The 26,473-nt window shown below is 41.6% G+C and overlaps 2 protein-coding genes across 4 annotated transcripts in view; one reads left to right on the top strand and one right to left on the bottom strand.

Annotated features, from left to right (window-relative positions):
• Positions 1-6,805, top strand: part of COQ8A (coenzyme Q8A) — a 71,831-nt gene extending 65,026 nt beyond the window's left edge. For all 3 annotated transcript variants that reach the window (XM_044436899.1, XM_044436723.1, XM_044436812.1), the window contains 4 exons: positions 1,087-1,194; positions 1,891-1,956; positions 3,167-3,253; positions 5,395-6,805. In XM_044436899.1, coding sequence (XP_044292834.1) covers positions 1,087-1,194; positions 1,891-1,956; positions 3,167-3,253; positions 5,395-5,682 — 549 coding nt within the window. In that variant the 3' untranslated portion in view covers positions 5,683-6,805. The remainder of the gene's footprint in view (positions 1-1,086; positions 1,195-1,890; positions 1,957-3,166; positions 3,254-5,394) is intronic.
• A 5,282-nt stretch (positions 6,806-12,087) lies between these two features.
• CDC42BPA (CDC42 binding protein kinase alpha) overlaps positions 12,088-26,473 on the bottom strand; it is a 190,801-nt gene continuing 176,415 nt past the window's right edge. The window contains exons 36-39 of the mRNA XM_044450310.1: positions 23,484-23,669; positions 18,515-18,632; positions 16,791-16,948; positions 12,088-16,282 (exon numbers count right to left, since the gene is read on the bottom strand). Coding sequence (XP_044306245.1) covers positions 16,151-16,282; positions 16,791-16,948; positions 18,515-18,632; positions 23,484-23,669 — 594 coding nt within the window. The 3' untranslated portion in view covers positions 12,088-16,150. The remainder of the gene's footprint in view (positions 16,283-16,790; positions 16,949-18,514; positions 18,633-23,483; positions 23,670-26,473) is intronic.

Raw genomic sequence — 26,473 nt, forward strand, 5'->3', positions numbered from 1 at the left:
GAGCAGACCCCTGGCTACATGCTCTCGAGCTAAGTTAGTCACTGAGCTGTAGAAGCATGGTCTTTTTTTCTTCTGTACACCTCAGAAGTTAACCTTGATTTAAAGATGCTGAATGGCTAGTTCAGCACTCACTGTCTTTAGGGATTCACGAGCTTATGATGGGGGTGTACAAACAGTGGGAATGCCTCAAGGGTCCTTCCTGTGGCCTGTGAGTGCCCTCACTCCCTCCTACATCCTCCTCCTTGCAGCTTTACCAGTGTACCCTTATTCCCTTGGAGCTGAAAATGGATATTTTGGAGTTCAGCCAGTCAAATACTGTTCTCTCTCTCTCTGGAATTATATTCTTAGGAGAGAAATCAGATCGTGGAGCAGTAGAGTGTCTTTTATCACTCCAGTCTGCTGAATTACGGTTTAGCTTTCAAAAATTCTTGAGAGAAGCCGTGGAAGGCAAAGCACACTCTAGCCCTCTGTATTCAGTGAATTCCCTCTCAATAATAGTTTTGTGAGAGAAACCACAGAATTTGGCAGGCTAGAGCCTGTCAAACGTGGAGAAGAGGTTTAAGGTTCAAGAGCCTCCTGTGAGAGAAGTGGTGTGTGCGTGCGTGTGTGTGTGTGTGTGTGTGTGTGTGAGGGATGGAAGGCTGTGTGTGCGCTTGTTTTATCATGGGCAGGGGATGTGATACCACCCACTGCTGGATCTGACCGTGCTGGTTACCAGTATTTAGTCCCTGACCTGCTGATGAGACTTTGAGGGGCAACGAGTTTCCCTGTCCTTGACCTATGACTTCATCAATCAAATGTGAAAGATACAGTTGGTTCAAACTTTACACCAGAAGAGTTACATGGCCTCTTTTCAATGTTGCAGGGATTCTACTGTTTCTCTCCCTACATTTCCTTCCAAATGAGACGCATGAACTAACTGAAGCTATATATGATATCAAGAGTCATTTCTCTGTCTGACATGCCGTTTCCCACACATACCTTTCATTGTGTCTCATATATTCAGAGTTACTGACACTGGTGACACTGCTCACTGATGTCATTTTGATTCTTACCCATGTTGGCACTTTGTTCCCATTTTTGTAGATCTGCCACAACATCTTGGTTTTGTGCCTGCGGGAGCTGTTTGAGTTTAGGTACATGCAGACTGATCCAAACTGGTCAAACTTCTTCTATGACCCAGAGCTGCATAAGGTAAGTGTCCTCCCCCCCCCCCCCCCCGCCCGGGACACTTGATGCGACACCAGCAGCTTGTAGCATTTCCTTCCTTCTCTTTAGCAAAAGATCCTATAGAGTATTAGCTTAAGGGTTGAATAGCAGGACAGCTGGCCAGGGGAGCTTTGTGGTTACATCTGGCACCTGGAAATCGTATGGGCCAGTGGAAGTGTATTTCACACAAAGGCTCTCAACTGTTAAGACCCTAAAAGAAATGTTTAAAAACTTGACCTGCCAGGCCTCTAGGAAGATTTAATTTCTGCTTTTCAGTGTTCTGCCTTTATGAAACTTTTCTCATATTGACTGGTCTGAGAGAATCCCTGTACATTATGGAAGGTTTTGGGGCGTAATCTAGGAATTAAACTTGGTTTGTACAGCACCCTGGTCAGGCTGGGTGGGTGCTTAGTGTGAACAGATGGTGCACTTCAGAATAAATTGCTCCATGAAGCAGTGCTTGTTTACAGGGTGAATTTTATATAAACACATTTTATACTAGAAGATCTAAGTGTTGCTGGTAGATATTCAGCCATTCCCAGTGAGAGGTAGATTTTACAGAATCCCAGCTTTGTGTACATCTGCATTAAAACCCTCTTTAATGAGTCTTTTTCACATCAGGGTGTCTATTGTGTAGTCTGTACTACATTATAAAAATGTCTGTACATGTCTTTATTCCAGGTGGCACTTCTGGACTTTGGAGCCACCCGGGGTTTTGATGAGAAATTCACGGATGTCTACATAGAGGTGAGAGCCATAATTTAGTTGTGGTTTCTGTTTTGTGGAGTTGACTTGCACATAGTTGGTTCAACAGCCAGGGATGCCCTGTAAGTACACCGTACACACCTTCCCTCATGCAGTCTGGCTTTGTCATTGCAGTTTGTTGCATCCTCAGACTGAACTAAGAGTGCTCTCACTGGTGAGTGAACAAGTAATTTTTGCTCATGTCTGAGAGCAGGTGGCTCCTTTCCCCCTTCTGCACATGCTGCCTCATTTCCATAATAACCAGTGCCAGTTACTGTATTGTCCAAACCTGGCAGGGTGGTGGCTTCCTAAACACCCTGCAGCCTGTGACCTGTACTAGGGTCCTGGGGCTATTGGGAAGTCACCTGTTGCCCACCTTAGTTGGGTTCAGACTGTACATTACCTTGTACCTGGTGCAGATAATTGTGGAAATGAATCAGCACTCATGGGGCAGGGAAAAGAAGCCACCATGACTTTTTACTTTCCTGACCATGCAAACTCTGCCTCTGTTTGCCTGTGTGTTTTAAAATGCAAATAGTGTTGATGGTGTATCATTATGTGAGTAGAACTAGTTTTGAAGACTAAGAAGATGTAGTCATACGGCTGTCTAATTTGAATGCCCGTGGTGCATAGTTCACTCTTCTTGTGGATGGCCATTGTTTCAGAATTGCACACTGCCAGATTACCGTAGGTGAAAGGTAATCTTTCCAAAGGGCCACTTTAATGTAATAGATTTATAGTCGACAGGCATTTGTAGCCATCCTTTCAGTGGAGGCTTCTATAATGAAAAAGACAGTGTTTTCCTTGTAGGCCAGCATTTGTTGCTGAGAAAATTATTTGCTTCTTTTCTTACCAGCACCCACTCGGCAAATATTTGAATTCTTGGGAGGGAATTCTACACTTCTTGGCGACAATCCATTGTAGAGTTAAGCACCCTTAAGCCTGCTGACTCTTATGTTTTTATTGTAACCAGCCATATGATAAATGAGCTTACCTGTCCCTTAAACCTGTGTGTTACATTTGTGAACACAGCTGGGATTTTTGAGCTTTCAAAACTACTCTTATTTTGGCAGATACTTGCCATGAGGAGAAAACAAGATTGTCTCTGGAATGCCAAATAAAGAACTTTCTTTTGTGTCTGAAGGTGCTTGATTGGATAGTCTCCCTCCCTGCACCTTGCACCTGACTTTTGAATCATTCTCTTCCCATACAGTTAATCAAAGCAGCTGCCAATATGGACAGAGAGAGAGTGCTGAAGAAATCAATAGAAATGAAATTCCTGACTGGCTATGAAGTCAAGGTACACAGTGGAATTGAACAGTTCACACCCTGCCTAGCTACTGGGTGACTTTGGTCTGTATTATGGGATCCAAGCTAAAGGAAATGCAGTGACCACCTTGAAATCAGACTCGTCCTTAATTCAGGATTGCTCAAACAAAAACAAAACAAACCCTCTATAAAAATAAGGGATTACATCTTTTTCTTCCACATTCACTTTACTTCAATTTGTCATACATAATACTCCTTCTTCATGGCATTGAAGCCCTCCTCCATTGAGTCCAAGACCACAAATTTGTTTTCCAATCAATGAACTTCACAGAAGAAATAATAACTAGAATTGCAGTGGAAGAATATGGTTGCTGTCTGCCATGGGCTGCTTCATTCCTAGCAGCCGTTTCTTCCTCAGGGCATTTTAAAGTGCAGTTCCTGGGTGGTACCTGGTCTCTTCATCCCAATGACGTCTCGGAAGAGGATTCACCCGCATGAAAGAAGCAGGGGAGGGGGAGGCACGGATGCATTTGTGTGTTCTGTGCTGCTTGAAAAAGGCAGGTGCGCAGCAAGACTAAGCTTTCAGTGTCGAGTTTCTTCCAGTTAATTGGTCTGCACTTGTTTAATGTGTGGGCTTTCAGCTTTAGGTTTGGGAACTTGTTTCCAGTGGAATGTGTGTACTTGGCCTTTGGCAGTTGTTGTGGTACTTCCAAAATTGGTCCCAAGAGATGCTGAAACCTCCATGGCACAGGCCAAGAAACATGTCTCCTGGGTGCTGGGTTTACCTTTGGAGCTAAGTGGGTGCCTTTTGTTATCTGGAGCTTGTGCGATATGGGAAAGCTGCCTGGTATGTAGGCTTAGGACAAAGGCTTGGTTTTGCAGACTGGCTCTATTTGGAATACAGAGATAGGGATGCAAAGGGATATAGGGGGTTGGAGCGGTCATATTGATCCTGGGGTGTGTGTGTGTGTGTGTGTGTGTGTGTGTGTGTGGAACTGGATTTTTTTTCACCAAGGCTTTAGGAATTACTTTTTTGGGGGCATCTTGTGAGGTTTGGTTCAAGTGTTGGGGATACCTTTGGTTTTGTATGAAATAAATCAAGGATTTTTTATGTGGTGAAAGTAATACAATATCAAGTGTGGTGGTGTTGGAATATGAAATACTCAGTTTTTCTTTCTGTGTATTTATATTTCTTTAAGTCCTGAAAAGTCCTGCAAACACAGAAAGGTTCAGCCCACCAGTATTAAGGCTTCACAATGGATGGCTGACAGAAAGCTTTCCTTTAGCCTGTGTAGGAAAGTTTTCTAAGTCCCATTTTGTTTAAGGCAAAATGTACTTTGTGAGTCAGTGGCTTGAGAAAACATTTACTTCACTGCCTTCCATAAAATGGAAAGTCTAGCCCTTTATGTCTCTCCATAGTAGTTGTGTTTTGTTCTTGATATTTTTTCCATTATCAGCAGGGCCTACCTTTGAGTAAACATGCATAAGGTGGGAAGTCCGGTATTCTGACAGCATTGATTCAGACCCTGCTTGAGAAAAAGGCCCACTGACTGTGTCTAGCAGTGCCTGGCAGACCAAAAGCCTGAAGTCTGCCTGCCCCTGGATGTGCAGGGAAGCACCTACTATTCGAGCTGATAGTTCCTGCAGATACTGTCTGCCAGCACAAAGAGAGCAGAGCTGCTCTTCTGCCCTACATATCCAGCCTGATACAGCAGCTTGTGAGCTGTTATTCCAGAACTGGAGATAGGCCGCTCCTTCTGTTTGTGGAGGCATTCTTCGCATGGCATTATTACCTGGCTTGCGCACCGTAGCAGCCATTGCTTGGGATGAGTGCAGCATACAGACCATTTCCACTTTTAATTAATGTGTGAATTTATAAACACTGAATTGTTTCTGTGTAAATAACCCAGAGTTAACCCATGGTTTGTTGCTGTTTTCACTCTGGGTTGTTGAACCCATAAACAAATCAGAAGTTTCTGTGTTCACCGATCAAAAAGCAACCAGGGAATTGCTGAAACAGCTGAATTGCTAATTAAACATGTTGCACTCATTTTCACAGTTGCTGCCATGTTATGTAAACCAGTTAAGTGCTTATGGTGGTGTCTGACTTTTTTTTCTATGCAGAACTACTTAAAGCAGCTAATCCAAATAACACCTTTTTCTTTAATTCAGGCTATGGAAGATGCTCACCTGGATGCAGTTCTCATCCTTGGAGAGGCTTTTGCATCTGAGGAACCTTTTGACTTTGGCTCCCAAAGCACCACTGAGAAGATCCATGGCCTAATCCCAGTCATGTTGAAGCACAGGCTTGTCCCTCCACCAGAGGAGACTTACTCTCTCCATCGTAAAATGGGAGGCTCCTTCCTCATATGCTCCAAACTGAAGGCCAAAATTCCATGCAGCAATATGTTTAAGGAAGCCTACAGTAAATACTGGAGTGGAAAGACCAAGAAGGAATAGTAGCATGGAAGAACTACTGAACACCATCTTGTGTTATGGTCAACCATCCACAGTCTCGTAAACCACAGTACACCTTCTCTCACATCCTCAGAATCACTTCAGCAGTACAGCAGCTTGTCTCCTGGAAGCAGAATCCCTGGTTTTAAGAGCAGTCTTGTTCTTTTGTTGGACATAGCTTCTCTTTACACTCTTACCAAGATCATTTGTGTAGGCTCTGTTTTACCGGAAACGATAGTTGCCTAGTGGAGGGAATGTGGAGGGGAAAAGCTAGGCAGCTTCGTTTCTTACTCTCCTAGATATCAGCTTCCTTTTCATATTTTAATACTGATAACTGTTTACCTTTTTAAAAACAAACAAACATGGGGTGGAAGAAAGAGAACCAAGTTGAGTTGGCATTGAAATCTATTTGTAATTCTTCAAATCTTTATGGGTGCTTTTCTTTTCTAGATCTCCTATAATTTTTCTTCTAAGGTAGCATACAAATGGTTTCATACTGTGAAATATATGGGTTGCCTACATAACTTACAAGAGAAGCCTATTTTTGTATGATACTCAGTGGGAGTCTGTAATGGTTGGGATCTTCTAATGGAACAATGTCAGATGTGTACATAGGCTATTTTATGCCTTCAGTCTCTGGTTTTCAAGTAAAGTGAAGATTTTAACGAATCTGATGTGAGTGGTGCAGTGGTGGAGTTAGAATACCCTAGGCTTTATATTCAGATGCTCACCTCCAATTTTCTTGAGCTGAATGTAAAAGCCGAGGGAATGTAGTTAATGGGGTTTTCTCATGAAGTGGAGAATTTGAGAAACCAAAGCTCTAACTGTGGCATTTATAGAAGCTCGGCGATGAAGCTACACCTTCTCCATCTTCATGCTTGCATCTCTGTAATGCAGCCTTTGATGGAAAGGCCCAGGGAGGGTGGGGAGAGACACATAGGCTGGGCTTCTTATAGCAGTATTGAAGGCGTTTCAAGATTTTGTTGAAAAGCATAATGTGTAAGTAGCTGAATGCACAACTTTAAGCAATTGGAGGCAAACCGGCAAATATATTTTGGGGTTTTTGTACAACAGTTGGAGCTGTGCAACTTTCAACTGATTTCCAATAAAGTGCTTGTGCAGAAGACTGCTTGTCTATGGTTCATTGACCCAGTGGGAGAACCCACACTGTTTTCACTTAAATGCACTTTGGGCAATGGGAGGAGCAGGCCACACATGCGCTAGTCTGAGCCCCAACATCCCTGCCAGTAGCTGCAGCCTCAGACTTTTCTTATGTTGGCCAGAAGGTCTGAAGGGAAATCCAAGTGCACAGTGCCCCCATCAGAGTTCATGCTCAACAGCCTTTGAAAACATTTTGCAGGTAAAGCTTTACATCTATTCCAGTAAGAAATATTTTCCTTTTGTGTCAAAACAATTTCATGAAAAATTAGTTTTCTGTATAAAGCGAAAATATCTTTTCTTATGAAGGTATGGGCCCTGGGAATTAAGATCTTGTCTTTGAATTGAATTCTGGCCCAATGCCATTAACACATATTCCCTAAGCTATTATAACTGTTGCTGGATATTCTTTTTCTGCAAGTTGAAACAGACTGAACACCAACACATTAGTGCAAGATGCACAAATTCTATAAAAGGGTAGTTATTACAAAGTAGTATGAATATACTTCTGATAAACAACTACTAATATTCTTCCTTCCCTTTTCCTTTCCATCCTAGAATCACTTCCCCTCCCAAGAACATGTACGACCCTTCTTCCTAGATCATGGCTATGCCATTTCAACTGTGATAGTGCAATGGTAATAACAGAAAAGAAAGGCATCAGTTTAGAGTATATAGGCCAGTGACGAGAGTGTCCTGCAAGAAGATCTGACGGATCAGACCAAAAGCGTGGCTATTACATTATGCTGTTTCTAACAGAGGATGCCAGCCAGCTGCCTCCAGGAAGCCTGCAACCAGAATGCAAGATGGTCTGTTTTGTTCTTTGCACCAGTGTATTCAGGGCCTTATCTTTCATGAATCTGCCTGTTTTAAAGTCATCACTGCATTGAATAGAAGCAAATTCTGTAAGTTATGTAAGATGTGCTATCCTTACACCTGTCCAGAATACTGGCACTGAGTAAGGGCAAATATTTCTTTACCCATTTCTTATATCTCCTACAGGTATGTGTGTTTTATAAAAGTCCTCCATAAGAAGTTTTTCAATTGATATAACATGGATAGAGCAGGCATGGCACCATTTAGTCTTACGGACCTGAATTTTAGGATTTGTTCATAAGAGACATTTGATGGGATTGGTGAAGGGTTAACATGAACAATCTATGTTTTATAGGGTTCATACTAATTATTTAATATCTTTAATCACAGAATAATTCCAATGTTTAAATGTGCTTAAACTATGAGTAGCCAACTATCCATATGAGTGGCTGAGAACATTTCCTTAGAAGTGGGTGCTTGATGAGCAGCCACATATTTAGATTACTTCACATTGCAAGTCACTTTCAATATGGGCTTTGATAATGAGGTGGCAGGAACACAGAATGCTTACCTAGCTGACATTCTGTATTCTCATTGTGTAATGCAAGTAGTAGCTTCTCATTTATGTAGGAAAGTGAACTGAACCATTTCTTCTAGCCTAGTTCTCTGATTAGTTTTGTTCACACTTACGAGAAGAATGACTGATGTAAATTCAGTTGCAATTGTTTGAAGAACAACAGCCTTATATAAATTCTTCTAAACACTGTAATTTTATATAAGATCTGGCAGATTAATAATTTGCGATGCACTGTCCTCTCAGCAGTAGGAAATACTTCAACAGAAACATTTGAAAGCACACCTTGATGGCTACACTCTGGGCAAGTCGGAAAGATGAAATGTGTAATGGTTAAAGCACCAATTAGAGTATAAAAAGCTGACAAGGGTCTTGGTTGTCAAATGAGATCCTTACTATTTGGTGAGTAACAGTTGTAAATAACCCTGCATGGTACATAATTTCTACTTGATGCGTCTATAGGTTTTACTTATCCAGGCCTTTAATTCAAGAAGCTTCCTATCAAAACCCAGTTTACATGCAAAAAGTAATTTGAATTGAGAGTGAGGAATGGCAGAAACCATCAGTGGGAGGGATATAAGCTCTTGACACTGCCTGAACCCATTTTTCCAAATTTCCTTCATTTGGATTGAATGCTTGCATAATAAAAGCCTTGGTTGGAGATAGGATTAATCAAATTGAAGTTCACCCAATTATTTCAATGGTTGTGCTCTAAGAATAAGCCTGGATCCAGCCTCTAGAAACCTGAATTCGCTCTCCCCTCTCCACTGAAAAGTATCACTGGGACCCATTGTTGCAGTCACATTCTGAGCTAGTGTAACTTTAATGGGGAGAAAATGGGAAGACAATACTTCGATCCAGCAACTACTTGAGATATCCTTTTTCCAGAAACAGGAAGAAATTGTGACTAATGTAGCTAATGTTAAGCAGATTGTATAGCACTAAGAGTTGTTGCCAATTGAGCATGAACATTTTTCAAAAGGAAGAATTCTGCCTGAAAAGTTACAGCAATTAACAAGAGTGAGAAATGAGCAGAAGCTCTTCAGACATGAAATGGTGTGTATGTGTGGAGAGAGCATTTTATAAATTTGTTTTAGTGCTGTCTATTTAAACCCTGTCTTTCCACCAAAATTGGAGCTCAAGTCAGCCAACAATTAAAATGAGATTCGAACAAACATAAAAATTAGCTAGTTAAATATACCATTATACATTCAATGGAAGAAATGAAGATGACCCAAACCAAAGACCTGCTTGTACAAAACATCTTTGCCAGCACACAGGACAGCAAGAAGAAAATTAGTTTTGGATGTGAGGGAAGTTAACAAAGAATTGGCCTGTGATTGAAGGGGAAGAGGAGTCCAAGGGAAAAATTCAGTTCATTGAGTGCACAAGACTGTATATTGCTTCAGCCTATTTGATTTTTGTCTACAGAAAAAAGCAAATGGCAGCTGGTTGTTTCAAGGAAGTGTGAACAGGGGCATGCAAGAAAAGGTGCCTGGATTTCTGTTGTGAAGGAACCAGTTGTGCATCTGGTTGCAGTACATGGGATCCACCTCTGAATGTGTAGCCAGGGCTGTACCTGTGAAACTTTTTTCAAAAGTGAATGTGGTACAATAATTTGTGAACGGGAACAAGTCTGATCCAGTCTCCACCATCCACTGCCTAACACATGACCTTTGGCATTCTTTTCCAACCTCCAGATGTATTCATCAGCAATCCCTTTCCATTGGCCATGCTGATTTATGCTGACTAAGGCCTTTGGCTAAGGCCAAAATAAGTACTAGATCATGGAAGGCTGCCCTACGCTATGAGATGTTAGTTCCATTGGTGGAAGTCATGCTGCCATTATTCAAGATTTCGTCCATATGTATTAACTGAAAGAGGAGGTTTAACACTCATGCATTTTTTTTTCAGTTCAGCAACACTATCAGCTTTAATTCTTAATGCAAAACAAAACAGGCAGGATGTGCATCGCATCTGTTTTTACAAACTCTGACTTGCATCAAATGGACTAATATTTTAAGCAAGAGCAATGATTGTTTAGAGTTTTGGCAGATCCATGTATTGAGGTTCTAAGGTCCGCAGTGGGCAGTAACATATAAGAAAATGTGCAAGAGAAAACTTGTATGTTGGACTAAGCCACAGTTACGAACTCCTAGGGCAGCATTCCAGGAGATTCCATTGGGCCCAGCATTTGAGAGTCGCCCATTTTCCAATGTGAGTGCAGCAAATGGAAACTTGACAGGCAAACAGCTTTCAGTGGGAAAGCATTCCAGTGAGGTGGCTGTGCTGCCCTTCCTCTCCAGCACAGTGAGCCAACTTGCCCCATTCCACAGCTGGCGGGTTCTGAAAGAAAAATGTGCCCAGACTGGAGAGTCACACAGCAGCGGTACTATTTAGTTCCTTAATGTGATCTTCTAACAGGAAACATCATAACTGTATGTATCATTTAAGGATGGGTAGCTAATACAGATAAAAAGTGTATAAAAAGTGGAGTACCCTTCACTCTGCCCTCAGCACCAAAGGTGGACAAAATGTGACCTGCCTTTTGACCTATAAGTTTGGCGAGAGTGGAGTGGTTTGCTCTACAAAGCACTAAAAATGTCAAATGAGGCATTGTTCTCAAGCTCAATTTGAACCCGTCCGCACACCATAGTGGTTTGCTGCCAACTCTGGGGGGCAAACTACTGTTTTTATCGTACTGCCATGATGAATGGCAGCTGAAGGGAGAAGGTTCTCAGTCCCCGTGCACTTATCTACATAAAGCTGCATTTACTCTGATTTTACACAGGCTGAGTTTGGCTAGATTGTTTTGCATGCCATAGCAAAATAATTTTTTTCAGGGTAGTTAGAGAAAGGAATGAGCTGCAATCTATTAATAACATGACTGGGAAAGCTTCAGAGTATGTTATTGAGTCAATCTGGCATTCTTATGCCAGGAAAGGGCAGCATTCCAGAGGCTCCTGGTGCAGGATTCTTTGGCGCCTCCTGGTGATCCTGCACCCTTGCATCAGGCACTGCCTTGGAAAGAATGGCAGCAGCTGCCTCAGAGCAGGAGGAAGGCCGAGTGGGGAGGAGGCACCGAGTCCAACTGGTGCTGCAGTCTCCTTTCTTTCCCATCTCCAGCGCTTTTTCTAGCAGCATCTAGCTAAAACGCGTGGGGCATGGACCTGCAGCAGAGGCAACTGCTACCACCGCACCCTGTTCTAGCCACTGGCTGCACAGCAGTCTCTGCATTCAGAGGCTTACATGCATTCAGAGGAGGGGGGGGGGACAGTAAGATTGCATCCAAAAAGGTGTATTACCTACCCCTCAGCGGTGAACCCTCAGAACAGGTAAAGCATGTGCCAGGCTCCTTTGGTCGCAAGAACTGTTTCCGGAAGCGCTCTGCCTTGCTGGCTCTCCACATCTGGCAGTGGTCTGGCTCTAATGTGTACCACGCAGCTGTGCTCTTGACCACCCCTTCAAGGTTCCCCTTTCTGCATCCACCGCATTTGCCCTGCATCGCTCATGTTCAAGCAAGGACCCAGCACAGCCTGCTTGCACAAGGCTTGATGCCGTAAGCGGCACACCCAGCCTCTCAAAAGTTGCCTGGGGTCACACGTCTGGTGGAAGGAGCAGAGCTCTATCACCAAATTTACATGATTATGCCATTTCCCTGCTGCCCACTCTTCCCATAAAAGATTAATCTGGTGGGGAGGGAAAAAAAGACAAACCATCTGTATTTCTAATAGTTCCCTGTTTTATTGCAATACATCAAAGTAGGTTAATATTAAGTGTTACCAACATAAAATATTGGTGGTTAGCCATTCATTACAGCATTGACTGATCCACCTTAAATATTTCTGTGCAATAGAATCTACATCATTGTTCTGGAGCAGAGAATCTTTTACGATGTCCTCTATAACGCTGAGGGCATAAACCAAAGAAGAAGAGAGGAGTGAGAAGAGGCAAAAAGCAGAATCTTTCCCCCACACGCACACTTGTCAGCTTTTATACTCTAAAACAAAACAAAAAAGTGATTACATCTAGGCCATGCAAAACTGTACAATAATATTACAATGAAAAAATCCCTAAAAATATCTTTTTAAAAAATAAATGATATGAAACCATCATACATAAAAAGGCAGGTATAATTGCTGTGAAATACCAACACTGGTTTTTGGTTGTGGATTGCTTCCTCATGAGTAAGACAAGTTCTTATGCAGGATGGGAGAGTTTTTATATAGACAGAAAAAGATGACAAGTTGTGTGGAACTGCCTTAATGCACAACATGGTCTTAAAAGTTGAAAATCTACAGTTTACATGATTCCTGAAGGTCCTCTTGTGGATGAGGAGTTAAAAGCCCAGAACTATATTCCAGGAGAAGCTGGGTGATGACACTTTTGGATGAAACAGGCCAGTGCCCTTGTTAACCTCCAGACACAAAGCCTTCATGCCCTGGACTAAGTTTTTGTCATGAGTTTCTTAATAATATTCACCCCAAGGCATGTGCACTTCCTGAGGTCTCCAAAAGGGCATCCATATATGGAACCCAGGTTGTACAGAGGTAACTTTCACAGCTGTGGTGAAATTGTCTAAGGCTAAGGAAATCCCAGCTAGCCAGATTTTGGATTCCTAATTATTAATTTAGTAACAGGCCAGAAAAACCAACTGTTGCTGCTGCTGCCACTGCTGGTGATGATAGTGATGGGGTGTGTGTGTGTTTAAACTCACCAGCTAAAGGGCTAGACAATTTTTTCTGCTTTCAGGGCCTTTAAGTTGTCATCCTGAGCTCCATCTATTGCCAACTCTGCATCATTTCAGAACAAAAGCTTTATGTGCGTCAAGAATGTCTTGTGTTGAGCCTCGTGCCCAAAATGCACCCCTCCATTTCCATTTTCTGTCAGGAGACACACTGCTGTTTTCTAATACCTGAGAGTTAATGCAACTGTCAGCTATATAATTTTTTCCAAAATCAAAACTCCTGTTCTAAAAAATTCAGGTTAAAACAAAAAACAAAGAACACACAACTCAATCTTTAGAAGAAGTCAGTTAATGAAATAGTAGTTCAGGAGAAGAAAAAATAATACAACAGGAACTTTTTTGAAAGGAAAAACTAATGTATAGGTTGTGTGCATTTAATACAGAAAAACACAATGGAGCCTCAGGCAAGCTATACGAGTGGAGTTTTGTTTACAATAAAAACCAATTCATTGAGCCTCAGGAATAATGGGGTGCTGTTTTCAGGTGCCTGAATCAGGCCAAAGCAAAGCGTTCGGGAAACACGCGGAGATGCTTATCAAATTAGTCAGGATTCCAATAGAGGCTGTTAAAGTGTCTGGAGAAATGTAATCAATGGAAAATGTGAGCCGTGCATAGCGACAGATCTCAACTTGGTCAGCTAAGCGTTTCAGAACTATTAAAGCTTTGCACCGGGCATGGCTGGAAACGAATGTTTGTAAGACACTATGAGGCCCTTGTGCGTTCAAGAATGATGGCATCATAACAAATGATAGCAATGGTTTATGGATAGCCCGATATTCTATAAAGCATAATTCTTAGGGTGTTAATTTCTTCCCATTACCATTCTGAAAAATACCCAAGGTGCTGTCTCAGCTTCCATTTTCAGATGAAGCACAGATCACTCACAAGACTGCAGAGATGACTTCTGAAGGGGATGACCACACAGGCTGCCTGGATAGCTTGAGGCCTGGCAGCCTTAAAGCTCACGTAGAAGATGCCATTCAAGCAGTTTAGTTCTGTTACAGAATTGGGCTGTATAATGCTAACCTCTAGGGAACAGTGGCTGGATGAGGGACATCATAGAAAAGAAGAGATGCCTGGAAATGAAACAGGGCACAGGACCAGGTACTGTCCGTTTGAGAAGAGCTTGCGGAACAGGAAAGCCAGTGGCTTGCTATAAAATGCAAAGGTGCACATCCCTTCTTTATACCCGTGACAAGAAAAGATTTTGATGTTCTTGATGAGCTGAATTCAAGAGACAGGGTTAGGGCACCGTATGTAATTAAAAATGGTGTGTCTTCCCTGCCTCTGCAGTATCAAATAACTAAGTGGGCAGAACCAACAAGTAGCCTACCAACAACTAGCAAGCGCCATACAGTTGGATGGGGCAAGATCACGATCTGCATGCGTCTCATAGTTCTTTGCCATCTGTACTTTGCACGGCCATAGCTGACTATGTTCAGAGAAAACCTGGAACCTCCATTAGGTGCACTTTTCAGGTTTTCCTGCTGCCCAGAAGGGCTTGGGATGGTCTGATGGCCTGAGAAATGCTACCAAACTCCAGCAAATGAATAGTCTAAATTTTAAAAACACCGCTCTACTTAGGTGTTGTTTACTTCAGCCCGGTCACAGCACAAGATTGCAATAATTCCAAGGAGATGAAAAAAATCACATTAATCTAGTCTGAAAATGCAAACTGCACTCATCTTGCTCAAGAAGAAAGAGGTGGAAAAAGAGGTTTGGGAGGGCTGCTCTTATCCCCTATTTGCATGCTGAATTTACATTTGTTTCTTTCTGGGGCTGGTGGCTCTCCATTGTCTTCTTTTGCACTGCCAAATGCTTCTCTGCTGAATGCAACCACCACAGCATTTTATGCCCCCCCCCCCAAAAAAAAAGAAAAAAATTAACTGGGTCAGGTTTGAGGGACAGGGAGGAGATGGTAACAAAAATCTTCAGAAGGGAAGTCTTGGGCCACGTAGTGACTGCACAAGGTGTAAGACCAACAGCAGCATTTTAGCCTTCAGTGTGCAAGAGCATCAGACTCTGTATTTCGAATTTTATTTCAGAATTAGTGTTGCAATTGACTAATGTAGCTAGAGGGGCTCGTGTACTGAAGATCTAGCAGTTATTAAATGGCTGAACAGGTTCGAAGGCCCAGCTCAACCCTTCCAAATCTTCTTACCCCTTTGCACTGACTGCCTGCTTTGATTCTCTTGTTTCTTGGGGGTGAATATGGATTCTCCACTAAACTGCCCTTGAGCCACTTCCTGTCTGTAGCCGGGCAAGTAGTCAAGGCTTTTGCTTGCAGAGTGAAGGAGAGAGCAAGAGTTTAAAAAGGAGGGTTATGGCTTTAGTTCTACTGACAGAAAATAAACATCGTCGTCTTCCTCCAGGCGGCATGTTTTACATCCAGTGCCCTGTTCTATATCCATATCATACCCTCAAACTGTATTTTGTATGAAAAAGGGAACAACACAAGTCTTCTTAAATTAAAGGATCTCTTAAATAGGAACCCATCTTCTGCGGCACCGCAATGCTGCTTCTTTTTCTTTTATATACATACATACGAACTCTTCCTTTTGCGTATTTACTTAAACTCTGTACGGTAGTAAAATATGCATCATTTTTTAAAAAATCAATAAAGATTTGCTGGCAACAATCAGACTGACATTCAAACAGAGTGACTGGCAGAAAGCATGTGTATCTTCCCCTGCAGGGCGCTTTTGCCCCATCACAAGAAGTGAAGGGGTTTTGCTGTGCTACTCTTGAAAAAATATAATATGCTACTGTGTGTGTCGATGCAGAATCTATCTGATCTTCTCTTAAAGATTGTGTCTTGGTCAGTCTATACTACTGGATTCAGTTGGAAGTGTTGGGTGGAATATGCCCATAATAATGGAAACAGCTGCAATCCTATGAAATAAAATCAATACTAATACAAATATACCAATATTTCTTGTATATCAAGCCCCACCCTCCACCAAGAGGTTCTCTGGCTTGCTGCTACTATTAACCTGGAGTGAGGGATTGGTGAGCTGGACGCTGCTTGTGCCACAGAAGGCAAAGAGATTCTCTTCCTCCCCTCCCTCCCAGAGTTTGTGTTGGAGGGAAGCTGAGGGGTGACGACAGTAGCAGCAAACGGAGAGTCATGGGGGACAATAAGCTGCTGAGATGCCAAATCGGAGTGCAGAAGCAGTTCATGTGTCCCAACTCACGTGGTCAGAGCTCTCTAGGGAGAGGCTCTTGGTCTTGTGAGGAGAGATGGGGCTGGGAGGGCTGCTCAGGTTGGAGCTGTTAGAAGCTGTCGAATGCCTTGGAGAGTCAGAGTCCTGTAGCCCAAAAAATGCAAGAGAACACGTCAGTGCGCAGGGTCAGAAGAGCAGGTGGCAGCAGGGAAGGAAGGGCAAGGAAGGGGCCACAGACCTGCAGCAAAGGTTAGAACAACGGCACTTTCTCTCTCTCCACCACCCACAAGGCCTTGCAGACAGATGGCACCTACCCTAACATGCCAAGAGGATGTTTCTGACAGAGTCCCCCAACAGCAGTGGCCAGAACTTTATTTGGGATGAAAAAACCAAACAACACCGGACTCTGTACAAGGACTCTATAGAGCTACTCTGCTAGAAGTGCACATTTAGGGATGATTCATATTTTTCTCCCATGCAAAGCTCCCAAGAAGGCCATAGCACAGAGTGCCATGTGTATCTGGACAACTCTAGACTGACAATCTGCCGAAGAGTAACGCGTGTCGCTTCTCTCTCTCAGATCCATTCCAGCACAGGTGAGCGCAGGACTGTAGACTTGCAGCCTTTTCCCTTTGTGCCACATAACACTCACCTCTCGCTCATAGTCCCTTGCGGGCGCATCACTCCCTTGGTCCAAACCGCCAGAGGACAAGGAGCCGTCTGAAGGGGATGCCATTGGCTGACGCTTCGCTCCATAGCTACCTCCAGAGAACTCCCTCCGCAATGCACTGCCATTCTGCGCTGATGATCCTGAAAATGTACCCAGGAATTAGACTATATAATGCAGATTTTATGTATCTGTTTATTATATTGATATCCTGGCTTTTTTCCTTTCAAGGAACTCAAGGCAGCTTAGATTATCCTCCTCCTCTCAATCTTATTCTCACAACAACTCTGTGAGGTAGACTGAGCTTAGAATCCGTGACTGGCCCAACATCACCCAGAGAGCTCCATGGCTGAATGGGGACTAAAGCCCAGCTCTCCCAAGTCTCAACCAACCACACCAGCTTTTGACACGTATGAGGGCATTAGGGCTGCAATCTGCTTATTATTTTCCCATTATCTGATGCGCTGCCTGATGCCAATTTCATTTTTCCCAATCTCATCGTCTCTACTAACTTCACAAGCCTTGTCTTATTAAGAGTCACTGCGTTTGTGATGTGTAATGCTGCAGTCAAAAGAAGTCACAGGAGAGGTCAGGGAGAAACAGCAGCATGAAGTGGAACAAGTTCAACCTTTTCCTCCTGCACTGTTGTTCTAGTTCTTCTCTCAAACTGCTGCTTACTATGAAAAAGAAGCTGCTAGAGGAGGAACGGGCAAACTCTAGGACTGTGGGATCTACTTCGTTCTTTTTCTAGAACTACTTTGTTCTTTTTCTAGAAATCCACCAACCAGATCCAAAAACTTCTGAGTTCAGGAATTTGTTTTAAGTACCAGAACTGAATGGAACTCATAGCCCTTCAACACAAAAATCTCCTGGTTACTCCAAGCTGTTATCACTTCGGCTGAAGGGCAGGAGGGTGTAATTTTGCAGCAGCTAAACAGTAAGGTGCCAGAAATCCTTGCCAATCTGCAGCAAGTGACCCACACATCTCCCTCTGGTGCTACAGCATCTTCAATTGTGCAGAAAACAGCAGCTTTGAGGTATGTTTCTGCAGGCTGCATTTTCTTCCAATTCCCTTCTACATACTAGGCATCAGATAAAAGATATTTTATTTCCTTGGACTGTTACTATTTTTCATTAATTGAATATTACAGCTACTACTGGAACTGAGTTCAAATTACTGATTTTTCTATGCATCTTATGCCACGCTTTAATATTGTCATATTTTGTGCTATATTTATCCTAAAACACTGATGTAAGATGCCATGAAATCTATGGTTGAAAGGTAAGAGGAGAACAAACAAGCAAACAACTAATAATAAAACAAATCTTTCCTGGTCTTTCATATACTGAGCACAGAGACCCTGCCAGTACTGGAGATTTTTAAAACGGTGTGTGATACAAAGCCACGTCCAGAGGCATGTGTGAGAAAATATGGCCATACAAGAGTCACAGGCATGGATACATGATGCAAATGCCCAAGGATCGCAGCCGCCGTGGCCTATCTGCATAGTGTGCATTGTCATTTTCCTTTAACTGTTGGCTGAAGTCCACCTTGCTTCCCAGTCTTCCATGATTCTTCAGACCCTACCAGACACATTGTAAGTATTGCATTTTTCAGGCATGGCAACGAATTACATGCCTTCCCCAGCAGATTCTCACCTCTTTTCAGTACCAATGAAATCTGCTGGAAGCAAGCCGCAACAACTTACTTGCTGCCAAACCGCTGCTAGCACTCATGGAGCGTCCTGGTTCAGTACGAGATTTTGTGATAGATGGGATACTGACAGAACCACTAAACATGGTCCGGCTTTCCTGAGGTCGAAGGTTCTGCAACGGAGAAAAAGATGGAAATAGGAAAGGGGCAGATTCATGTACAACTGACTTCCTGCATTACTAAGCTCCAACCTAGAAGAATTGTAAAGCAATACCTTTACCTTCAAATTATCTAGGTAGCAGACACATAAGGATGCTTATATTCTATAAACAAGTACAGTGGTTTAAGCCATGCATGGTATTGGGGCCTTCTTCATCTTGGTCTCCTCCAAATGTTCTGAATTACAACCCTCATCATCCCCAGTCAGTATGGCTGTAGGTAATGGAAGCTGTAATCTTACACATCTGGAGAACACTACAGTATCTACAGGCATAAGTAGACAACTTCGTGTGGACAATTACAGTAATTTGGGATTCTTTCAACTGACATGACTCACATTATGTAGGACTCACATTTCTTGCTTTCTATAGAAACCTGAAACATGTGGAACCTCCAGTGGAGCGCTTTTCAATTGTGTGCATCTATGTGGTTTGTTGTTGCTGGAGGCTGGCCATGTACAGAGCCTGCAAACACCACATAAAGCCTGCTGAAGCTGAACCACCTTCCCCAGGAGAAGCAGCACCTTTTTATTCGCTAAGGATTTATAGCTCTCTCATTGCTCTCTTTCTCTGCTACATATTATACTTTTTTAGCTTCAAGGAATCTTTTGAAAGGTAGTGAGAAAGATGTCACTCTCCAAAAGTCATTGCCACTCTCCCTTTAGAGGATTGTTAAAATGATCAGGAACAAAATAAAATAAAAGGTGACAGATTTCACTCTGAAAGTATATTATTTAACTGCATTTTGTTTGAATTCTTTGCTGTAACTGTGTTACAACATGATAGTAACACAAGTATACTTAATTACATTTTTTTTAAAAAAATCAGTACTCAATTACATTTTTTTTAAAAAGGAATGATATAAACTTCTATTTCAGGCACTCAACTCTGTAGCTTATAGAAATATTCACTACTAACTACAAAACTCCTATTGATTTACAGGTTTTCCAAGATATCCACTGCATATTTGCCTGTGTTCATTCTCTACCCAAAGAGGATGATTATCTTTCAGGAGTTTTCTGAATTCTCTGCCAAGATCTTGGATACTTCTTCGGCATTCACGATAATTCTACAATGCCTGTCATTTTATGAATAAATGCATCCATTGTTCTTATTGAATAACAATGGATTAATTGGCATGTAGTATATATAGTTAAGATTACTTAGCCCTTTATATTTCCTGCTTAGCTTATTAGAACAGTGTTTGCCACTTCTGGGTCATGCTTAGACTTCTTAGTCCAAGGTACAATGGTTAGTTCCTCACTCTCCCATGTTAAAGTAACATCATGAGATATTGTGATATGCTCTAGTTACAAGTGAATTAAATATTGCTTAAATATTGGTATTTTCCTCTCCAATAAACAGTAGTAAATCTGATACAAGTTGAAACAACAAGCAATCACAGAAGTTTTAACAATACAAAACAAATGATCATGGAATGAAAATGGATACTGATGGATACCGATACAAAATTCTGTACCGTACTGAAATAAACTGAATGAACATTTATGCCAGGAATGAGGAATCTTTTTATTCAACAGACATAAATATACAGCTTGTTGGGGAAGGAAGAAAAGTGTAACCTTACGTCAAAGGACAGAAACCAGGTCTAGTATATGTTGGTAAAACATAACGGATTGAGAACTAGTTCAATACTCAGTGACTTGTGTTGTCTCCTATTTGGCAACATAAACAGGATACAATCTGGGACACTCTGCAAGGCGGAGGAACTTCTAGCTGTGGCGCAGGCTGCACTATTAGAGACCCCATGGAAGGAGAGGATCAATGTCTCTTGGTATTTGGAATGAATGGAGGAGCCCGGAAGGCCTTCCGCTTTGCATAGAATGATGAGCTTTTTGGCTAGTAGAGTATAACAAACTGGATATGCATAAATCTATCTTATTGCAAATGCATCCATTAAGTGATTACAATTTTATTTTCTGAAGATGTTCAATGACAAAGGTAGACATTTTTTCTATAATCCAGATGAAGTAGATCTAAGACCAGAATTAATAGTGAGTGGTGGCAGTTAATACCGATGGAAGTATTTAAGAATGATATTTATTTCCTGGAGAGCAGAGTGTTTTTCTCCTCAAAACTAATCCTGCCCTTGTACTATTTTCCTAAAAACAAAACAGATAAAACAAACAAACAAAAAATGTGGCCCCTGAGAACAAAAGCCAAAAAAAAAAAAAAAAAATCATGCAGGCATGAAAAGGAAATACATGGCACTTCAAAGCAGCAGCTATGAAATCCCATCTCCTTTAAGAGATATAAAGGAGGATTATTTTTTACTTGAACAGAGAGTCAACCTCAAGGCTGTTGCCAAAAAGGAAAACAAACAAGCAAATAACTGACGGTCAAACTAAATACATTTCAATGGATATTACAATTTATATCCTGTCTTTCTCCCCAGAGCACTGAAATGGTTTTGCATGTCTTTTGTTTTAAAGATCTGATTGCAGTTGATTGGCAAATGGAAATGCCAATTCAACTTTTTAAAGGAAAAAAGAGATGTCTGAGGTTTTAGTTAAAGCCCAAAGATATAAAATGATATATTGGAAAATGTAATTTGATTCTTCTACAGGGAAATGAATTCTGCCCAGCCTTTCAAGGATTTGCAGTAGAACTAATACATGAGGTCACAGTATCTGCATGATTAGATGGAATAAATGCAGAAGTAAAGAGAGGTAAGCAAGCTGATGTTCAGCCACTTGCCTTACTTTATCTATCTGCTGAAGATTGGAGATACATTTCCCTTTAGACTACAGTTGTGAAGCATAATAAAAATAAAATTTTATTAAGAATTTAACAAAGCAACACACTATCTGTTCTCCCTATCAACTGAGTTATCTGAGTTTGAATGTGCAGCTTTGCAACCCAGTGAGTTAGGGTATAAAGCATGACCAGTATTAAAATATCAATTCAAGATTTTAATTGAAACAAGTCAGTTTACTGGAACACAATGTCATTGGATTCCCACACAATGACAGAAAACAATATAATTTGCATATAGAAGGTAATATTATAAATGTGTGTATTATAAATGTGTGTGTGTGATAGGTAATATTACAAATGTGTGTGACATGCACATGATGGGCATGTCATGAGCGGAGCTGGCTGGTGCCGGAGGTCAGACTAGATGGCCCAGGAGACCCCTTCTGACTCGCTCTGTTTCTATGTTTCTATGATTATTGAAGATTATGTCTGAACCTAAAATGGCATAAGAAAGCAATCAATAAAACATCTAAACAATATAATAATTCAACTAAGTACGTAAAGCAACTGAAATAGTAATTGTAGATTATGCAACACTTTACCTTCTGAACCACTCAGCTGCAAAGGTGTAATGTCAAATTCAGATTAGACCACCAAATTAGTAGCCCATACAAATGGAATACGATCTTCTGCTCCCTTACATGCCGCTATCATTTCTCCTTATTCCAGGCACTCCTGAAACTCATAAGTAGTGCAACCTCTATTCATAAGAAGCATATTTCTTCCCCACCCTCTTCAAATCCTTGGTTAAAACCCATCTTCAAATCCTTGGTTAAAACCCATCTCTTCACTGCATTTAGAATGCAGGCCTCTCAGAGACTTGATACTTTTCTCTTATTGTATCAGTAAGACTTGATGTGCTTTGGTAGCAGAAATTAATTAGACTGAGGTCCATATCAAGTATCAGAACTGAGCATACTGAAATGCAGAATTCTCACATTGTAAACAAAGTGGCCCCTAATCCATAGGCTGCCTTCTGTCATTCTGCATGCTATCAAATTTCAAACCAAGACTGCTCTATTGCACAGAAAACCCCTGGGCTTACATGATCTTTGTATTTGGAGTTGTGACAGCTTAGTTCTTCAATATCCTAATGGTAGAAAATAACAGGTACAACTGGATACCTGAGAGGGAGGGGCGCAAGTGGGTGCATGAATTGCCCGAGGGAAGTGCACTGCCTGTGCATTCTGATCTGCGGGTGATGGGGTCCTCCAGAGTCGTTTTGTGTTGGGTCCAACAGGATGACTCTTGGGGGATTTTAGGATTGAGCAACAGCCTCCTCATATTCATCCAGCGAATTCTTGAATGCAGCTGTAACAAGAATTATAGCTGGGATGTGCCACTGGGCTGCTCCTTTGGGTCTATTGATCTCAGTATATGAAGATGTTGGAACAAGCAACATCTTCCTTAAAATGCACTGCACAGAGTGAAAAACAAGTGCTTACAAGAAATTAGATGGTTAATGCATGTAGGAACAAGGAGTTGGGAGATTTCACTTATGTTTACTTATTTTGCCTGCTTTAGTTGTAAAAAGAAGACTCCTGTTAATATTAAATGTGCTTTTTAAAGCTTGCAGTTGTTTCTGTCTCAGATGTAGTCTCAGGTGTGTCTGTCTCAGGACAAAACTCCTCTGCCATGGAGGAGCAGCCATCATGATCCAAGAGAACCAGGTCTCTTCAGAATCCCCTCTTTCAGTGGCTCTTCTGAAGTGGGAAAGTGCTTCATGGCATGGGGAAGGCATGCATCTGCAACCCTGTCTAGAGATTGGGAAGATGCAAGGAATGTTTCAAATCCCTGGTATTTTGGAGAAAAGATCAAGTACTCTTACACTGACAGAAACTCTGATCTACCATGCCCAGTCCCTCCCTCTGTTACAAATAGACAGATGTTGGAGTACAAAGGCATTTGGTGGCAAATGGAAGCATCTGCAAAGCTTAATCACTCCAGATATTAGCTAGGCAAAAACAAAACAAAATGGAAGTACCACACATTGTTAATAGCAGGAACACCTGGCTGAGCAGTTCATACCCTCAGATTCATAAATGCTGGCGTGCGAGGGAGAGAGCGTAGAGGTGGGGGATATGCAGGGTTTACGGAAACATGGGAGAGGAAATTTTCAGCTGAATTAACAGTCATGTGATAGATGTGCTCGAAGTTGCTTGGAGAAGAGATGATGCGGGAGTGATGATGAGGGGATGGACAAGGGGAGCTTGGCTATCAGAGACAACAGAAAGAAACAGAGACAGAAAGAAAGAGAGAAAATGAGGGATGATCATTATGATCACAAGAAAACATATGATGGACCATGTGCCCACTATAAATGAAGATTATAAATTGGTTGGCATATTATCTGCCTACAGCCAGACTCACTTTATCCCCTCATCTTGTGGCTGAAGGAAAAAAATTACTAGGAAGGGAATGGCTCAGTGCTAGGAGCCTGCCCAAGTTTTGGTTTTGCATCCTTTGCTTTTGGCTTTTCACACAGAATGGAAAAGGCAAGGATTTGACATTGCCTCAGCTTGGGGTACACATGGCTCAGAAAGACCAGACATTCTTGGAACAGTTTTTGAACATCATTCTTTTATGTATTTTTTGTACAGTTCATGCATTTTATGGCTCCATGTCCCTTTGGCATGCAAAGGCAAGCTCCTCCCCAGAGAACCATACAGTCAACAGTACAATATGACACAAACAAAATGCAGACCTGAAAACGGATAAGGTATGAAAAAGAGACAGAAAGAGACAGAGGAAAACGAGAGCATTTGCAATAAACTATTTTCTGTTGACAAAGCCAGATGAAAGTTAGGTGTGAGTCTCAGTGTTACTATTAATTCCAACAAGTCACAAATTTTAGGCCTGCTTTACTTAGTAAGTTTTTCCTGCTTTTTCTTCATGGAACAGACATCAGCATATTCAGAGGCTTGATTTCTAAGATAAATAGCTGGGATAGCAATTATCCTCCTGGGATATGAATACTACGTAATGCTCTATCCCAAAAGTACCGTCTTATCAAAGTATAAAATTCTGCACACTGAGGAGTGAAATAACTGCTCAGTCCTTTTCACCTAATCATTTGAAGGGAAAAATTACTTTTATAAATTGAAGCTTGTCAGTGCATCAAATGTTTAGGACAAATTTTGGTAAGAAATCCCCCTGAGAATCAAAGAAGTGGCACCTAAATTCAGAGTCACTGATATTTGGGGCCATTTCAGCACAGAACTAGTCTGAATAAAATTTTCAAAATCTGGTCCATTTCACAGTGTTTTAAGGTATTTTAACCCTGATTTTACTTTCATATATACTAAGTTGATAAGTTGTGCTTAAAGCTTCATTCATGGATTTATATTAAAAATTGTATTGATTAAGGGTCACAGAAGTGCCACTATAGTTAATTGCAAAAGGGAAAGGAAAATGTTCCACTGTTGTAAGTCTGAAAATTCTATGGCTTATATAAATGACACTAGTTGAGCTAATAACTTGAAGCACACCATCCACAATCTAGCCAATGAGGTCTACAATTATGTAAAATTTTAAACCGATCTGATACAAGTTGCCACAGAAGCAGCAATAGTGCCCAAAACTGACACATTTGTAGTTCTTTTTATTCCAACCTATGGCCCAGCATATCATGTATTTCTTTCAAATTCTAGGTGAAATCACTGACATAATTTAGGCTTCCTAGGAAGGTAACCCTTTGATTGGTCTGGTCCAATTCTGAGCAGCTGTTTAAAAGCTACTGAGGTGTTTCTGCTCCTTGAAAGAATATGGCAGCAACTGTTGGCAAAGATATGTTGGGCATGCTCAATTTCAATCTAAAGCTAGAATGCTAGTATTCCAGTGTTTTAAATTGTACTCTTCCTATTGACAGTGTGGGGGGGGGGTCCCTGGAAAGGAACAAAGGAGGTAAGAGTGCACTAATTCTGAAGGTGAAGGATGCAGTCCTATGGAGTGCACCATCAATGCACCATCCTACGTACGGCCGGAGCAGCAGCAGAAATCTTCATAATCTTATCTTCCCACCATGCATTTTTGATAGATGAGCTTTTTTTGTCTGAGTGGTTCAAGCATTTAGGAGGGGAAGGGGACTAGAGAGGTCTCATTTTGTAGCTCCTCCAAAATCTCCCCACTCCCCCGAAATACCCCTTCTACTCCTGAGTTTGTGTTCCCAGTCTCAGAGAGGCAGCTGGCATACTGCTTTCCATTTCAGCTGTATGAAGGAGAGGGGGCAGAGTTCCAATTCCCAGCTAGGAGGTCAGAGTGCTATCGCCCACTCAGAGCTAATGCTAAGAGGCCACAGGACTGCTTGCTTAGCTAATTACTCTCACAGACCAACAGATCACTGATGAAGAGAGAGCAGAAAAGGAAAAATCTATGCTGGATTCCTCTGTAGGCTTTCTTCGAAGTACATACAGGGTCATATCTATTCATTTGCATGTATCCACTCAGATAATAATTGTGTTTGTTTTTAATTTTTTTCCAGGACAGTGTAATAATTAGGTTCCTTTTTAAAAACCTGGTTAATCCAATTATAAAACTCCCCTACTATGTAACACCAGAGTTAACATGATGTAACTACAGTTTGAAGCCAGAGCTAGGTCAGCAAGTGCCATTTGTGACATGATAGCACAGGGCACATCAGTTAAGGAAGGCATCGGTCACCTTCCAATTTCCTGGTTTTGCTGAGCTTGAGCCAACATGTGGTAACATTAATTCTGGTTTTAAACCAGCAAGTTTTTTCATCATTGCATTCAATATATATTGTGAAAGTTACCCTGTGTGGATTGCCCCACCTAGTGGTAAAAAAGTGTTCCATGAAAACCAGTAGAGCAGTCCTGTGTTTAAAATAAACTTTCCCTGAACCCATGAGCAATGAGTCCCACAAAGAGATCCAATATCAACATTTTATACAAAATCAATCAACAGCAACAAAGAGAAAAAGCCAATTCCAAGGTCATGCCTTAGAAATAGTATTTTCCAGAGATAACAGTTCACATACATATATACAGATGGAGCTACCT

This window comes from Varanus komodoensis, unplaced genomic scaffold (genome assembly GCF_004798865.1).
Source record: "Varanus komodoensis strain SLA01 unplaced genomic scaffold, ASM479886v1 scaffold1, whole genome shotgun sequence".
In the NCBI taxonomy this organism is placed as follows: Eukaryota; Metazoa; Chordata; class Lepidosauria; order Squamata; family Varanidae; genus Varanus; species Varanus komodoensis.